Source organism: Temnothorax nylanderi, unplaced genomic scaffold (genome assembly GCF_030848795.1).
Source record: "Temnothorax nylanderi isolate EJ_2023f unplaced genomic scaffold, tnyl_v1.0 TNYL_tig0024_pilon, whole genome shotgun sequence".
Lineage (NCBI taxonomy): Eukaryota > Metazoa > Arthropoda > Insecta > Hymenoptera > Formicidae > Temnothorax > Temnothorax nylanderi.
The window spans coordinates 147,339-165,195 of record NW_027249086.1 but is presented as its reverse complement, the minus strand read 5'-3'; the positions used below and the strand labels follow the sequence as shown (position 1 = coordinate 165,195).

At 37.5% G+C, this 17,857-nt stretch overlaps 2 protein-coding genes and 2 long non-coding RNA genes across 8 annotated transcripts; 2 read left to right on the top strand and 2 right to left on the bottom strand.

The window, feature by feature from the left end:
* Window positions 1–552: 552 nt before the first annotated feature.
* Window positions 553–4,065, bottom strand: LOC139769690 (DNA polymerase delta subunit 2). 4 transcript variants are annotated; one of them, XM_071700974.1, is made up of 7 exons: window positions 3,953–4,065; window positions 2,762–2,991; window positions 2,325–2,626; window positions 2,054–2,264; window positions 1,739–1,973; window positions 1,116–1,408; window positions 553–899 (listed from the first exon to the last, which is right to left on the bottom strand). In XM_071700974.1, the coding sequence occupies exons 2-7, from the start codon at window positions 2,976–2,978 to the stop codon at window positions 781–783; spliced, it is 1,377 nt and encodes a 458-aa protein (XP_071557075.1). In that variant the 5' UTR covers window positions 2,979–2,991; window positions 3,953–4,065; the 3' UTR covers window positions 553–780. The 4 variants fall into 4 exon arrangements, with proteins under 4 accessions (XP_071557075.1, XP_071557073.1, XP_071557072.1 ...); XM_071700972.1 differs by having other exon boundaries at window positions 3,310–3,975; XM_071700971.1 differs by having other exon boundaries at window positions 3,596–3,975.
* Window positions 4,066–4,197: 132 nt separating this feature from the next.
* On the top strand, window positions 4,198–6,623 carry LOC139769698 (uncharacterized). Its single transcript, XR_011717615.1, has 3 exons — window positions 4,198–4,536; window positions 5,065–5,673; window positions 5,790–6,623. It is a non-coding gene; the product is annotated as an uncharacterized lncRNA (long non-coding RNA).
* Window positions 4,955–6,978, bottom strand: LOC139769699 (uncharacterized). The gene is made up of 2 exons (XR_011717616.1): window positions 6,811–6,978; window positions 4,955–6,542 (listed from the first exon to the last, which is right to left on the bottom strand). It is a non-coding gene; the product is annotated as an uncharacterized lncRNA (long non-coding RNA).
* A 375-nt stretch (window positions 6,979–7,353) lies between these two features.
* LOC139769679 (transcription elongation regulator 1) lies at window positions 7,354–17,664 on the top strand. 2 transcript variants are annotated; one of them, XM_071700955.1, is made up of 18 exons: window positions 7,354–7,770; window positions 8,378–8,624; window positions 8,698–8,787; window positions 9,027–9,218; window positions 9,704–9,950; window positions 10,081–10,299; window positions 10,411–10,614; window positions 10,744–11,017; window positions 11,125–11,357; window positions 11,438–11,601; window positions 11,685–11,893; window positions 11,983–12,133; window positions 15,675–16,121; window positions 16,208–16,417; window positions 16,508–16,774; window positions 16,864–16,941; window positions 17,017–17,240; window positions 17,324–17,664. In XM_071700955.1, exons 1-18 carry the CDS (start codon window positions 7,610–7,612, stop codon window positions 17,325–17,327), a joined length of 3,621 nt encoding a protein of 1,206 aa, XP_071557056.1. In that variant the 5' UTR covers window positions 7,354–7,609; the 3' UTR covers window positions 17,328–17,664. The 2 variants fall into 2 exon arrangements, with proteins under 2 accessions (XP_071557056.1, XP_071557055.1); XM_071700954.1 differs by having other exon boundaries at window positions 8,366–8,624.
* The last annotated feature ends 193 nt before the right edge of the window (window positions 17,665–17,857 follow it).

The following is a 17,857-nucleotide window of genomic DNA, read 5'->3' as shown; positions in this document are numbered from 1 at the left end:
ATACATGAAAATTACAAACGATATAAAATTAACGGTTAAACGCGATAAAATGATATAGTCGATCGGTCGACAAGCGCAGTCAAATCAATAAAATAATAAAAACCATACGAATTCGTTAAACAATTAGTGCGAGATGTGCGAGGGTATAATGTCGTATCTGATACATTTACGTTATTGATTTGACTGCGCTTGTCGACCGATCGACTATGTCATTTTATCGCTTTTCACCGTTAATTTTATATCGTTTGTAATTTTCATGTATATTAATTTTGTTTACACGCTGAAGATGACACAAAGAAAGTGTTGAAACGTTCGAATATGTATTGACTAATATATTTTATCTTATTGACTATATATTGATTGCGCAATAATTACCGCGCGTGGCTCCGATTGCCTCTCTCGCTATTCCCTACTTGACAATACGATTAACACCACGAAACAAACTTTTATTACGATAATTCTGCATTTTTTTAGGTTCCAATTCAAGTATCCTTTAGTTATTGAATTTTTGATGCACTAACTTATAGTAACCGATAAATAATTATAGATATATATTTTGCGCAACTGGCTTATATTTACTATTATCAAAATACAACATTATTATATCCAAATTTTCGTAGAATACACTTTAAAAGTAATACAATATAAAAGTACAAAAATATGGAAAATACGACAGTGACACAATCTAACAATATGTCACATATCTCGTTAGATCATCCATTTTTATATAATTGTATCTAGATAAATATTAGAATGTGAACAAATTCAGTTGCATGTACTTCACCCAGTTCCAAAACAAATAAATTCAGTATCCAAGGTGTCTAGATCCACCACAACTGCAGTATACGTAGAGGAAAACTTTGGAATACAAATTAGCCTGACCGCCTGATTTTCTTCACCTACAAGTGTTAAATGTACTTTGAATAATATCGCAAATATAAGAAGACATCGAGTATCATCAAAATATGTACGAATGATTATCGTAGCGTCAGACGCAGGAAAATAATATATCGTACTGCATGAACATTTCGTGTTTAATAGTACTTTTTGAGGCAATTAAAATAACTTTAACAATTTTTTAAATGTAATATTTATATTTTCTAAGATATATTTACCTTCCCACAGTTTTGTATCGGCTTCATCTGTGTTACCCACAAAGTATATATCCGGACAGTAATTAATGATAAATGGATCTTTTGCAGAGTAAGGGTGTACCGGTAATGTATCTGGAGCAGTCGGGCACATGTGCTTCCAAAGCAGCGTTCTCTCCAGCCAGTCTAAAGGAGAGATGTCTGCATCACCGGTTGCTTTTATAATATCTTCAATAGGCTGTCCGCTGCTGCCCATTATTACACGTTCGGCGACTTTGCCGACCCACGGATTAGTCGCACCTTTTAAACTTTGAAATCTAAAAAATGCCACATTATTTCTATCCGGGACTGTATTCGCATGTGGATTTAGGATGGAAAGTCTTATAAATCCGTATTATCTATTTTGTATTTTTAAAAATAGATAAAAAAATATATATATAATTCTGAATTGCTGTAATATGCCGCAAAATCTTCTAGTAGATATAAGATAGCAAAAAACTTTTAAAACCGTATTCTTTGCTGTGCAACGATAGAGAAAAATTTTTTAAATAGCTCTAAAAAGCTGTAATCTTATCTTGTTCATTGAGAAGTCTCGGAATGTATATCTACTGTAATCAGTATGTATATAACGTGTAGGTATACAATACCTAGACGTTAGTGGTAGTATGCATGGATGCAGCGGTTTCTGTGGCAACATTGCATTGGTAGGATCGTGTTGACCTGGCATTAAAGTGATGCAACAACATTCTGCTATTTCGGAGAGAAATGCGTCCACAAGTGTCGTTGCCACAGCGACTTCCTTCGTTATAGCGGCGTCCTGCGCCTTCCCTTCGGCGTGTCCCATTAGGGTATTTGTCTTAGTGACAATTTTGACAGAATTACCTACATAGAATCCAATATCCCAGGGTGAAAATGGGCAATGTTACGACTATACGATTACAAGTATTAAAGATTCAATATACCAGCAATGATAACTCGAACAATGCCAGTGGCGTCTTCTTGCGTCGTCATATCTCCCGCCATCCCACATATCCATTCGGTTAAGAGATTCAATGATAAGGTCTTGGAGGTATTTGCCAAGTCGAGTCCAGACAGGAACACCACTTTTCCTTTGGATTTTGGATGTGCCGGTGAACTTCTAGGCACGCAACCAGGAAAACACCATTCCTTGATCTGAATATAATATGATATTTTAATTTGCTATACCTGTGTTTTAATTTCAATTTTACTTACCTCAAAACTGCCATTCTTGTCTTTGTAGCCTAAAATGGCACATACGACACCTGTAACATAGTTCTTCAAAATAGCGTCATCAACTACTAATTTGATACGCAGCATCTCGTCCTCCAAGAGCAATTGATCCTTTTCTGAACAGTAATTCGACTTTGGCTCAGACAATGAGAGTTGATGATCCTCGCTTAATTCACGTAATATCGATGGCTTCCATTTTTGATGTTTAAAGAGCGTACCAATTATCACGCATTCTTGTCCTTCGAAATCTTCTAATTCCGCTAACTTTAATATTGGAACTTCTCCTGGAAAAAAAAAAACAATAAAATTTTTGCTCGCTTAATTCTATGGTCGCAATCACAAAATATTTGTGTACAAAAATCTTAAAATTCTTATAACAGAGTAGAATTTTGTTGAAAATAACACTGTATAAAGCTCACCCCATTTTGCAACAACTCGTGGTATCAACGTCTCTCTCAACTCTGCCAATCTCGCTGCATATATGCTACAAAATTGCTTAGAGAAATCGATCAATTTGTCATCGAAATTGCTGGTCAAGTCTTCATATTGTACTTGCTGCCTCTTAAGTTCCTGTGGCTCTTTGTTTCCTGGTTTGGAAAGCAGGTCTCCAGCAGAGTCGTTAGACATATTTACCATTTACAAATATATTCTGTACATAATAAAAAGAATCGCATACCTATTATTAATCAATATCTTATGTACAATAAAAAGAATAATTAATTATCTATTAAACCTCAAATTGATATAGACACCGCTTTAACTTGACACAATAATGTACCCCAATCTATTTACGTTATTGTGTTTGCATGTATTTAAAATATGTAAACGTGTTCACGCAAGTGTGCACGTGAGTTTCGTAATAATCGTAATCCATCGAAAAAAAAGTGTCACCTTTCGGTGACCGACACTGTACACTAACAATACTATTTATTTACAGTCGTACTTCAGCACACACTTCAATTCTAACCTTTATGTCCGTACTTCCTTTCACCAAGAGATCAACATAAAAGCATAGAGAATAGTATATATATTTAAAAAACCAAAAAGGCGATCTGAGAAGAATTTAGGAAAAGATTTGTGCTAAAAGGTTTGTGTAAAAAAAAACTGAAGCAATTAGTTGTGGAGACCGGTGATAAAATTAGTCCTGTCACAAACCTAAACAAAAATCTTTCTTTCACCATTTTCGTTATTCTTTATAAATATCAAGGGTCCTTGCTTCTCGATATTTTCAACGTTAATTCTTGTTTACTTACAGATACACGATGTTTATCTAAATGCGGTACCGCATGCCAAAAGAGGAAAGCACGTGTGCGAGCACTGCGAGAGTGCGAGGCGAGACTGGGCGAGACTGGGCGAGACTGCGAGCCTTTCGCGCCTTTTTCGCCCTCGCATTCTCGCAAAGCATGGCACCTGTTCTCGAAGGAGAGAAGGACGCAATAAGGACGGTATCTCACAGTTGGATTAAATTTAAGTCTGCTTTCGGGTGACCCCAAGATTACGTTCAACCAAGTTCAACTAATAAAATAACGTCTTCGGATTGTATTTAAAACAATCTTAATTTTAAGAATCGAATAGGGTTCGTTCCTTGTAGTTGATGAACTTTTTTTTACTCTTGTTCGTCTCTTCTCCTCTTCCCGGCCTTCCCGCCGACGTCGAATCGCGCGACGTTGGGTGACGCTGCCGACGCTGGTTCGTTTCAAGTGCAGGAAGCACGCGACGGTGCACGAGGAGCAGATTCCTGGGAGAAGACAGAAGAGCGAGACGACGAATCCGATTGGTCGTGTCGTCATCATATTCTACACGTGTTTCCGTCCTTGAGACGTATCGAACGAAGCAACGGAGCGACGGAGCGTGGTCAGCCAGGTCAACGGTCAGCGTGGTGTTGGTACTTGAGAGAGTGGGCTCTCGGGACTCGGGACTCGGGACTCGGGACTCGGGACTCGGGATCACGCCATTACGCACGTGGTGAGATTGGCGTAACACAGCCAATCCAATGAATTCGTTTTCTCCAAATTTGACTTTTCTTCTTCATGCGGGATGGCTAATCATCGGTGGTCACTCTCTCCAAGTGCCGCTGACGGAACCCAAAAATTTCGGTAGATAATTTTTTTGGCGTCCCGAGGACCGGTATATTTTCCAGGAGATTTCTTTCCCCGTAGCTGCGAAAGCTGCGCAACATTGTATTCACGAGAAGGTAATTCGAATCTTTCAGCTTCTCGATGCGACAGCGCGTCGTGACGAAATGTTCGCCACTTTGTTACATATGTAGTTATTTCGACCGTTTGACCACTTTGACCTGTAAGTGATTCAAGTTGACGTGGATGTAAATTCGTCTCTTTTACACGAATCAAAATTATGTAAAATTATTATCTCGAGGGACGTTTCTTCGTTCCTTGGCCGCGTCGATATTTCTAGAATATGTAATTTCCACGGTTGGAGCGACAGCCTTTCAAATAGTGTTTACGTTTTTTTTTTTTTTTTACTGTCTGATGAATGTCTGATTTCAAACGCACGAAGGCATGGAACGTAACGTTAAAGGAAAGAAAAAATATAAACGGGGAATTATATTTTATTACAACGTAAAATTAATAACAATTCAACAGCTGTAAAGATTTAAAGGAATATATTGAGTTTATTGTTCAAATCTTTATTAAAAAGTATAATTAGCGATGTTTGTAGTCCTAAAAGTATGCAAATGACAACACACTGTATCTGTCAACAGAGCCAATAAACACAATTCAAGTTTATCATCCTTGGGAAACTACATTAATCGAGCTTTATTAGACACTTTATATATAATTAGACTCAATGGTAAGTTTTTCAAATCCAGTTTTGATGTGTGCCTAACAAATACATCTTATTTACAAATCAATTAATCTCTAAGGGCATTTTAGGAAAGCAGGGCAGTCGGTGATGATGATTCAGCTACAGGGATTGTTGAAAATATGGGTAAGAACATATACTTAATAATCAGACGACAAAAGATGACATTGTACCTCGACACACAGGAGAATGTCAGAGTTCTCGAGCTCAAGAAAATAATTGAAGGTAAAGCGTATGTTTCATGAGAAATATTTATAGATGTAATGGCAAAACCATTTTCTTGACGTATCACGAGTTACATTACGATTTATTCGCGATGAGTTACACGATTATTATTTCAGTAGAGACGTTAATATTGAGATGAATATATTTTACAGCTATATTGAAAGTACAGCCAGAAGATCAACAGCTATTTGTGCTTGCAAACGATGTTCTTGACGAATGTAAGGAATTATCCGATTCTACTGCATTGTTGTCCGACTGTGGACTGAATTCAGCGACGGCAAAGGTAATACAGCCTGCGGTATTAGGCCTAGCTGTGCGAAAAGAGGATGGTTCGTTTGAAAGTCTCGAAATAACATCATATTCCGAGTCAGAATGGCCAAAATTATCAGAAATTTTCAGCCAGGAAGAAGAAAATGCCGCCTTTTGTGAAAAGTATGAGAAAAAGTACGATGAATTACATGATGCAGAAAATGATATACTAAGTAAAGCAACTCATAAATGAAGCGACGTATCAATCGACAATGAAGTTTTGTGTTCTGTGCGACTCAATGACTGTTCGAGCAGTTCTAGATAGTGCGAGACAGGAGAGATACATCATAAACCCTACAGCATAATGATACCAAATAATTATGCTCATATTAAGTTGTACATAACTTTAAGGAGGTACAGTCACAAAACTTTGCAATATCGAACTTATTAGGAATATCACGTGGCCATGTTACATCTTCATAGTATTGAATCTGATAATGACAAGTTCATGTTGCATAATTTATACGTAGAAAAGAAAAATTATTGTTACTTATTGAACCATGACATAAATACGTAAGTGATAGCGTGAAACTTTTCATAACGCAATTAATATTTCACGCAAAACATTTGTGTATATATATATATATATATGTATATTTGTATATCTTCACCGATTTCATCTTTGCATGGACCTCTGCGTGCTCTCCCTTCTCTTTTCTTCTTTACGTCTTTTCCTCATAATTGCCAAAGCCTTTAACAACAAATAGTCTTCGTTAAATTGTATTCACTTGTATAATAACTTGTAATGATAGCAACAAGAAATTACAGCGCAAAAACATCCGTAGAAGCAGAAGAATGGATGCATCTAATAATGTAATCGCTTGTGTGCTGGAGATATGTCACCTATTAACATATATACCATATGTATAACATATGTAAAAAATGGATTAGTACTTTAATGTAATAAAAAATATTTTAAATATATTTTCAATATTATATAGGTCATATATCACTATAAAAATTTCTAAATAAAAATACTAATTAAATATTTGACATAAAGTATTGTTTGCAATAAAAAATAATTTTTAATTTAACAATTATTTAATAAACTTTTAATTTCAAAAAGATTTGCTTTCCACAGATTCATACTGATTTCAGAGATCCGACTTACACAGGAATGAACGTAATAAATTCAATGGCAGTGAGCGACGCAGAGCGACGTAGAATCGTGCTCTCAAAATTCTCTCAAATACGGCGATCGATTTCTCGCCCTCGCCTTCTGACTCTGACGTCAGAACGACACGGCTGCGACGAGCCTCGAGAGAAGCGAAAAACACTATAGACCAAGTTCCAAAAGTCCAATCTGCCATCTTATTTCTCCCATTCCTGGTTCTCGCGCCTCGCGCCACGAGACAAGCTTCCAATGGCCAATAGGCGTGGTTCTCGATAAGCAAAGCCGATGATACGGGCCTAAAGAAGGATTCACACCAATGGGAGAGTTGGTTTTCTAGAGACTCTAGCAGAATCTCTAGAAAACGAACTCTCCCATTGGATATTGGACGTCGTATCGGACGCGATGTGAATCCTCCATAACGAGGGGCCCCCTTGCGGCCCTTGCCACGCCAGCGCGTTTAGGGGAATTCGCGCGTGTTTGCAGTTGCAGCGACGTGTTTACGGCCCGCACCGCCCGCACATCCGCGCAGAGAGAGAGAGAGAGAGAGAGAGAGAATAGTAATTTGTCCGCGGCGTTTTTTTTTTCCTGCGCGCCAGAGGGGCCGGGGCCGATAAGCGAGAGAAGCGATAGCGAATGGGCGTGTGAGACGTGAGACGGGGGATCTCTCTCTCCGTACGGACCGTACGGCGACTACGGAGTACGGCGTGCCCAGACTGCCCAGTTTTTGTCGGGATCTCTCTCCCCTTTTGCGCTTTCGGGGCGACGGCGACGGCGACGGTCCGCCTGCGCCCACGGGATGGACGCGAGCAGCGAGCAGCCGGCCGCGATCGCGGCCGCCGAGTCCGCCTCCGCCAGCGAGCAGGAGCACAATGACGAGGCCATGGAGGAGACGGAGGAGTACAGCTACGAGGGCGAGGATTACAGGCATTTTATGCCGCGCGGCCGCGGCGGTTTTCGGTACGTATCGCGATCCGCGCTTCCCGGCACCGCGGATCCTCGCGGTGTTCTCTTCTCCCCGCGTCTCTTCCTTCCCCGTTCCCCGTTCCCCGCGCTGCCTCTCGGCCTCGCATGCTCGCTCGATTTCGCTCTTTCCGCGACGTTTTCGTCTGATCCGAGGACCCGATGGCCGATGGCGTCCCGACTCCAACGTCCCCCGTCCCCCGTCCCCACCGCGGCCCCGACAGATGACACGCGCGGAATGTCGGATTTTTTTAAAAATCTTTGGACCGACGACGAGATTTAATTAATACTTTAATTAATACTGATCTTTTAACTAATTATCTTCTTATAATTAATCTTTTAATTAATACTGATCTTTAATGATCTCTTTGCAAGCGACATTCTATTCCTCTGTAGCGGCGTTACAGCGCGAGTACGCGCGGTGCCTGACGCGAGCAGATCAAATCTGCAGCGTGGTGTGGAGCGGAGCGTATCTTTTTGTTTTTCTTAAGAGTCAAGCAAGATTCGGAAAGCTACTTCTGGTCTTCCTTCCTCTAAGTGGCATGGTAGAGCTGTAAGATATCTAGTCACAACATTTAAAAATTAATTTAAGGGGTCGTGGCAGAGGTGGGTTTGATTTCCCTATGAGAGGTGGCTCTCCAAGGTTTCGAGGAAGAGGATTTGGCCCGCGCGGGCCAATGTTCCGCGGCGCGAACAATGGCTTTCCCTTCGAAGCCCCACCAAGGCCAAATTGTCCGCCTGGTCCGGCAGGCCCAAGATTCCGAGGACCGCCGCCATTTGATCCCAGTTGGGGACCTATGGGACCACCCAATTTTATGGGCCCTCCAAATTTAATGGGACCTCCAGGAATGGTATGCGTCATTTAATCTTTCTCAATAATTACGAAATTATTAGATTTCTAATTCTCAAATCTTATTGCTTTAGCCACCACCACACATGATGAATGGCCCTATGGGTGCAGGACCAGGCCCATATGGACCACCTCCTGGCATGGGGCCACCTAACATGAATAGCGTAAGTTACGTGCAATGAAAAAACTTAATCCTTAATTACTAATCTGTGTTGCCATATTATTGGAATACCTTTTTATACTTGTTTTCTGTAATATAATTTATAGAAAGCACATTATATATGTTATTCACGTCGTGCTTGTTGTTCTTGAGAAAATAGATACTCAATAAAGAGCATTTAAAGATACCTTTCCGAATAAAAAAAAAAATATATATATATATATATATATATATATGCCATAGATTCCAGGACAGCAACAGCCACCCCAGCAAGCGCAACAACAATCGAACATTCCAGGTCTAGATCTCAACGGAGAAGTGTGGGTAGAGACGAAAGCGGCTGATGGAAAGTCGTATTATTACAATATTCGTACGAGAGATACCACATGGACTAAACCGGAGGGACCAAATGTAAAGGTCATGGTACAAGATCAGGTAAGTAAATATACCTATTGAATTCCGACCCTTACCAATGTAATCGATTAAATGCTTTTCTTTTATTATTATTTGCAAGTAATCTAAATTCTTTGATTACTCTGGTCATGATTATAATATATCTAAATCGATATATAATCGATTAAATGCTTTTTTTTATATTATTATTTTCAAGTAATCCTAAATTCTTTACTTACCCTCGTCATGATTACACATCTAAGCCGTATATCTTCTCGACATCGAAATTATTATTTTTTTTTTGTTATCAATTTTATGACATATTTTTACGCGTAAAATATAGGGACAAGAACGAAGTGTAAATAAAGAAGCGTATATCAAAAAATTGACAATTAGCAATGTCGTAACAAAGCTCGGTAAGTTTATTCGCTAGTCAATGAAATCGCAAGTTTATTTTGTTCTTTTGTATAAGATTTGATGTGATTAATTTAGAACAATTCTAGATAAAATATCTCACGGTTTTGCAGTTAGAACAGTTAGTACATGGTGCGTCAAAGCAAGCGACAACGCGTTCTACCACACCTACACCGTCAAGTAGTACGCCGACCAAGATGAGTGAAAACAGAATCTCTCAAGGCGGCGAGCAATCATCCTCTAACAACACAGATGCCATTAATCAATTAAGTACGGCGCCTCCTGGCACTGGACCACCTCCTACATTGAATGACGCCCCAGATGTCAACAATCAAGCGTCCGAGACAAATCAGTCAAACGGTAATTTGAACGGTATTAACACTATTTAATTTTGAAAACGTTTCTCGAGCTTTGTGTGTATATCTTAGCAATCAAGTTCTTTAAATTTATCAAAATATCGTCATTAAAAGATAAAAATTTAAAATGTCAGGTACAGCACCCACGACAGTTACCAATACGCCACCGATAAATACACCGGCAGTAAATACGAACATGATGCAACCGCCGCCAAATATGATCCCTATGCAGCACAGAATGCCAAATCAGTTTGGTAATCCGATCGCAACGCAATTCGGAGCAGCACCCTTTGGGATGCCACCGCCTGGTTTCCAACCTTTTGGCGGTTATGGGCCACCACAAACAAATTGGGGTAATATAAAATATGCAATTGAAAAAGATATCCGACGAATACGACGAAAAAAAGAAATATTTTAACAATTTTTATAGATTAACTTATAGTGCACCTGCTTTCTTTTTTTAGGTATGCCACAAATGCCTCATGGTGTAATGACACCTCAAGCACCCCCTGAAGATCCTGCCATACTTGCACAGCTTGATTCTGAATTAGTAGCGGCTGCTATGGTCTGGACCGAGCATCGTGCACCAGATGGCAGATTCTATTATTACAACAGTAAAGCAGGAGAATCAGTGTGGGAAAAGCCACAAGCCTTGAAGGATCTCGAGAGTACGTAATACGTAATTTGCAGCATTTATCTTTGTAAAGCAAAGATTTGTAACGAAGATTTTAGAATCTTGAAACATAATAATGTCATGTAAGTTTTAAATGATATGTTCTGAAATTTTGTTTTGTTAGATGCGAAATTAACATTACGGCAGAAAAACGAGGAAGCAAATGTTGTCCCTACCACTACCGCTGTTACAACCACTGCCGTTACCAACAACACTACCACCATTGTTGAACCTAGCAAGCAAGAAAAGCCGCAAGAGAACGCACATGAAACCAAAGATAGTACAAAAGATGCGGATAGCGCTAAACCGAAGAAGGAGGAAAATATTGCAAAGGAACCTGCAAAGCCTCAAGACAAGTCTAGACCAATTTCTAGTACGCCAGTGCCTGGAACTCCATGGTATATTTAGCGATACTTGTTTTTCATATTGTGCTTCATTGTTTCTTGCTATATACTCATAATGTGTGTATATTTACATGAGCTAGCGAATATATTTGTATGTGAAGGTGTGTTGTTTGGACGGGAGACGGACGGGTATTTTTCTACAATCCTTCTTCGAGGATATCAGTTTGGGAAAGGCCGGATGATCTTGTTGGCCGTCAGGATGTGGACAAGATGATATCATCGCCTCCGGACGCGATTGGTGCTACAAAACCAGTACGTCAGTCGGATTCCAGCGAAAGCAGCGATGAAGATCAACCCACACCAGCCAAAAAACCGAAACACGAGGAACCCAAAAGTAATTGCTACTCTGATGAATGATGTATACAAAATTGGATTAATACAGGATTTATATAAAAATTCTATATTATCATTCAGGCACAACACCCATCAAGGAAGAAGAGGAGAAGGAAGGGAAGAAGACCATCGATATCGGCAAGGAAGCTGCAATAGAGGCCGAAGTGAGAGCAGCGAGGGAGAGGGCGATAGTTCCATTGGAAACGAGGATCAAATCGTTCAGGGATATGCTTGCAGAGAAAGATGTAAATTATTACATTATTATCATTTGTACAGACCGTTATGTTACTTTATTGTACCGGGAGTAACCGAATTATTACGTTTTCAGGTATCTGCATTCAGCACCTGGGAAAAAGAACTTCATAAGATTGTATTTGATCCACGCTATTTACTTCTAACGTCGAAGGAGAGGAAACAGGTCTTCGAGAAATACGTGAAGGAGAGGGCGGAAGAAGAAAGGCGAGAAAAGAGGAATAAAATGAAAGAACGAAAAGAGCAATTCCAGAAGCTTTTAGAAGAGGCAGGACTTCATGGAAAGTACGCGTACAAAGAGAGCATTTTTTTTATTCCGTTTGTTTCTGTGTTTCTGCATAAAATGTTAATTTATGTTTTCTGTTCTTTTGTAGATCATCATTTAGTGATTTTGCTCAAAAACATGGAAGGGATGAACGATTTAAGAATGTAGAAAAGATGCGCGAACGAGAAAGCCTTTTCAACGAATATCTTCTGGAAGTGCGAAAGAGGGAGAAAGAGGAGAAAACAGCGAAACGAGAACAGGTATTTTTATTTTATTAACATCACTGAATGTGCGCGCGCATTGTGTGGCAATGCAAAAGAGATTTTCAGGACATCATGCATTATAATACGAATAATTATAAATATTTTGACAGAACATTCGACAGAACAAGTAAGATTTATAGCGACATATCCCCGTCCCCAAGGTTCCATCAGAAGTATATTTATATATATATATATATTTAATAAATATAGAGGATTTAGATACACTAATATTTTTCAATACCGATTATAAATAATTTCAGATATATTCTGGAAATGATAAATTATTATAGATTCCAACAATTTCATTAATATATATTTTAAGCTAATGTGTTCAGTTTCTCCAGCTTTTTATTATCAGTCTATGAAAGTTTAGAATTTATATTGTAAGTTAGTATTACACACACATAGGATTTTTATATCACTTGTGAGTTTGAAGATTTAAAAATATTTCTTTTACTCGCGGTTACATATTGATCAAATACTTAAAGTTACTTTATTAAATAATTAATATTTGTGTGAACTTTTTTTTTATGTCAAAGTGTACCTAAAAGTCCTTTATATTTTAAGAAAAGTATCACAAACCGTGTTTCCTACTTTTAATTCCCTTACTTTCCAATAAACCTTTTTCCATCCATTCCAGGCAGATGTCGTTCATTTATAGTGAATTGCTTCATAAATGCTGCTGAAGAATATTTGAAGCAGCATATAAATGTAATACACCATACGTCCGCGATAAGTTGCGCATGGGCTGAATATATTTATTTATTCGGCGCTTGCTCCTATGTTTACATAACTATATTATTTCATTAATTTCAATAAGAATTATTTCACCTTATTAAGCGAGGCTTTGCAATGCGCGATAGCATAAGAATGAAATTAAGAATAGATGCAAAGCGTTTTTAATCTTATATAGGAGAGGATATGTTTAGTAAAGTGTTTAATGAAGTTTATGTTTTTACAGCGATAATTAATTAATTTCTTTCAGGTTTCATAGGTATGTTATTATTTTGTTCCACTTGTAAGATAGTACGAATTCCTAAAATTATAACGGCTGAAGAACACATATACCAGGAGATATTTCTCTAATAATAATTCTCTACTCCAGTAGATTTGCTCGATCGAAATCGAAAAGTTTTTGTAGCTCTAAGATGGGAGATGTAGAGAATAAAATCTTAGTATGTGACGGTTCCTTATATACTTATGTGTTCTGAACTCTCCACTTCAGTCAGGATGCAGGCAGGACAGGTTCCGTATGTGGAGTGGCTTGGTTCTGAAGCTGGTTGGTGGCATGGATGATGTCATCTACCATTCCCACCTTCTCTGCGGGTCACTGTTGGCACACCCTCGCGCGCCGCATTCTTTACTTCAAAGCAGAGTGTCATGAGAATGAACAAACTCGGTATTTGTATATTACTCGTAATCCACGTTACTTCAAAAGATTAACTTTTCCCCAGAGTCAAAATCAATTTGGGAAAAAAAAAAAATATTTCACGTTAATTCATTTGAAAGGAAAAAAAAGGATATATCAAAGCCCGAGGTAGCATTAGTCCGCAGAACAGTTTCTCATAGTTTATGTATTCCGGTTATAAAGAAATATAAAGATTCGATTCTAATGCTACCACAAAACTTACATTAAATGTATGGACATAAAAACAAATTCACTAACGATATAAGGGACTATTTGTTTAATTTGCTATTTTACTTTTCAGTAATAGTCATTTCGAGCATTACTTCTGTTTGCTAGTATTATCAATCGAAAAATTACTTTGCGTATATAGGTCATTAGGTAAAATATCTTATATTCCCAAAAAGCAGCGAATTATTATCTTAAAATCATATATTATCTATTGTTCTTATGTCAATACATGATACATCAAATTTGATATACAAAAACACACATGGAACTCTCAAGTAATTTTAAGTCGACTTTAAGATATAAACAATTTCTTGTTGTCGGCAATAATACATATAAAATTAACTTTATCCTGATACATTTTAGAGGATCGCAATAAATTGCAGTACAGAGTTATAATGCAAAATTATTAAATTGGCATAGAATGAGTAATTTACATTTTTATAAAAGTATTTGTTTTGCATCATCTCATCTGAGAACTATTTATATTCTAATAATAATGCAAGTGGATTTTTATATCAATTTCAGTTAAAATGAGATAAAGAAGTAAGTTTAAGCAGTTGTGTAAGCACAGGCTTCTAAGTACCTTGAAAATCCTTATAGGATCCGAGTAACAAATGTTATGTGTAATTTGAAGATGAAATTGTGCCAGTGTCTGAGCTGTAATCATTTCTCGATTGTCGTTTATAATAATATTATTTAAACGTTCTTCTTTTTAATGCAACAAAGAATATACAAATTATTTTAGTCGTTTACAAATTACGCAATGGGGACATTGGAAAGAAAGCTATTTTATGGGACGATTCTTGGTTTCACACACGTTGCGTAGATTAGACAATTCAAAAAACATCTGTCTGTCGTAGCTAATTTTGTTCGCTTAATACTTTCAGTATTGCGAACTAAAAGTATCGAGGCTTAGGAGAGAGAGGGAGAGATAGAGAGAGAGAGAGAGAGAGAGAGAGAGAGAGAGAAAGAAAAAGAGATACACTTTATTTTAATAGGATAACATTTTAGTAAGCATTAATTTAATAATCTATCTGTTATGTTACTTTTACGTAAAAAACATCAAGAAAATTGTCAAGAGAACAGTTGCGTTGCAACTTTTGTAAACGGTGCGATGTGCTATGAAATACGTGATGCTTTTGCTAAAATTATGCGTTCTCCGAGAGGTATTTTAGAGTGTAGAGCAAGTAGGAGAAAAAAAAAGAAATTAGATGGAAACTCGTTTCGTAATTTGGACGGCTGCGAGCTTCTAATGTTTTCGAAGTTAATGATAATGCACTAACCATATTTTTTTCGTTTCAGCAAGGACGGCAGTTAAACATTTACTTACCTTACACATTCAGTCATCATTAAATGGCAGTATGTCATGTTCATAAGGCATGCGATGATTCTTAAAAATTAAAGTTTAAGTTAATTATACATTATACATTTAATGCGAGCGAATTGAATACTGTACATTTAATGATGACGATGATCATAATAATTATTTTTACAGGAATAATGAGTTAATAATTTTTTTCAGCTAAAAAAATGACCAGCTTAGTTCATAAAAAAAAAATCCGACAAATAGAGTCCTTAACGTTGTGATACCTCCTGACACGAACGAATACGAATGACTATTTCTTCTACCCCTAACGAAATATAGTTTGAAAACCATTTAAAAGGTTTGCAAGTTGAAATAGTTTGATCCACATTACAGATCATTATATCATAATATTTATAAAAGTGATTGTAATGTGGCTGAGAGCGTGTAATAATTGGTTGGAAATATCATTAAAGCGTGCATGATATAAGAGAACCAAGAAAAATTTGATTTTAAAAGCAAAAGAATTGTATAATAGTACATAAGCAAGCAGTAATTGTTCTTCAGCGATGAAAACTCTTATGTTAAATGCGTTTCAGGTGAAAAAGGAATTCTTTGCGATGCTACGTGAGCACAAAGACATCGACAGGCATTCGCATTGGAGCGATTGTAAGAAAAAGTTGGAAACGGATTGGAGGTACAGAGTCGTAGAGTCGGCAAGCACGCGGGAAGATTGGTTTAGAGATTACGTTCGCCTGCTGAAGGATGAGCGGAAAAAGGAAAAGGAGAAAGACAAAGACCATCGGCACAGAGAGAAAGATCACAAGATGGACAAGAAGGATAGGGATCGTAAGGATTCGGATAAAGGTAAAGAAACAAAGTCCAGCAAGGACAAACCTGACAAAGATAATACAAGGGAAAAGAAGCAACGAAAGAGCGAGACATCCACGGAGGACAGCGAAAAGGAAAAAAAAGAGATGGTGATAGAGAAAGAGAGTGGGGAAATTGAAGAAACTGACGACAAAAGCGTTAAAAAGGAGAATGACGTAAGTATAATAAACAATATCTATCTCTTGTACAATTTTTTTAAACTTATATATATATATATATATATTTTTTTTTTTTTTTTTAGAAGGAAGAGGGAGATGATCATTCCGATTCGGAGGAGGATCGCGAGAAACAGAAAAGGGAACGTGAAAGACGAGCGGAAGTCAGTATCAGAGAGAGAGAAAGAGAAGTGCAAAGGACTCTAGCTACACATCTTCGCGATAGGGATAAGGAAAGACAGCATCACCGTCACACAGAGGCGGTTCAACACTTCAGTGCTCTTCTAGCTGATTTGGTATGCATCTAGTGTAAATTGCGTAATAGTCTACGAGAATTATTGGTATATCTCTGATTACAATATCTGAAATATTTGTTTCAATTTTAGGTAAGGAACGGCGATCTGGCATGGAGAGAAGCGAAACGACAATTGAGGAAGGATCATAGGTGGGAGTTGGCTGAAAGTTTAGATCGCGAGGAGAAAGAACGATTGTTTAACGAACACATTGAACAATTGGGCCGCAAGAAGCGCGACAAATTTCGGGAATTGCTCGACGAAGTAGGCGCGTCGACCGAGCTAACGGCATCCTGGAAAGACATTAAGAAACTGTTGAAAGATGATCCTAGATATTTAAAATTTTCTTCTAGCGATCGAGTACGTAATCATTGGTTTCAAAGTAAAAAAAAAATTAAGATTCTGAATATATATTATTACTTACTCCATATATTTTTTTATTGTTTTAGAAATGCGAAAAGGAGTTTAAGGAATATATTAAGGACAAACTCGTTGCTGCCAAAGCTGACTTTAGGGAGCTCCTACAGGTGCGTTTAATTAACTCGCGATACACCGTTTAAAAACCCGATGTAACTGTTGGTCAAGAAAATGTGATTTTTCAGGAAACGAAACTAATCACTGACAAAACGTACAAAAAGGTTCAAGAGAATAGTTCGCATTTAGCAGAGATCGAAGAAATTCTTAGAAAGGATCGCCGATTTCTCGTGCTCGAGGCTGCAGCCGCTGAACGGACTCGATTATTAATGGGCTATCTGGAAGAGTTAGCACGTAGGGGTCCTCCACCACCTCCTACTGCTTCAGAACCATCGAGAAGATCAACTACAAAGTAAATTTCAATACACAGAACAAAGATAACAAAACTTTACATTTTGTTTTCTTAAACAAATGCAACATCTGTTTCTGTTTCAGTTGAAGAATGATCTACATCGAAATATCATACATATATGACACATAACAGTAACAGAAATGAATGAATTTAGCTGTAGTTAAATTGAATTACTTTACACACTGAATTATCGCCTGTATAGGATTCAATAAAATAATTAAATGCCAATTCTACACAACTGTGAGATTGTATTGCATTATGAGATATTGTAGCGCAAGCATATATATTATTGTTGAATAATATTAAACTTCACAGAATGTCGGTAAACGTGTGTAACATAATTATTTTACGGTGCAAGAACTGCAATGTATTCGATACGCTTGTCTCATCTAAATTTACGCGAATTAAAGTGGAATAAGAAAGATTGGGAGAACGTCGTACTGATTTTCCAATAATAAAGTTAATAGTTATTGTAAAATCATTAAAAGATATTACTATTTTGTCATTAAACAAATTACATTATTCCAGTAATCCTGTGGCTCTTGACACTACCCTATTTTCAAAATACATGATCTAGTATTTTGTTCAGGATGTATATGTAACATCAGCCAAATGCT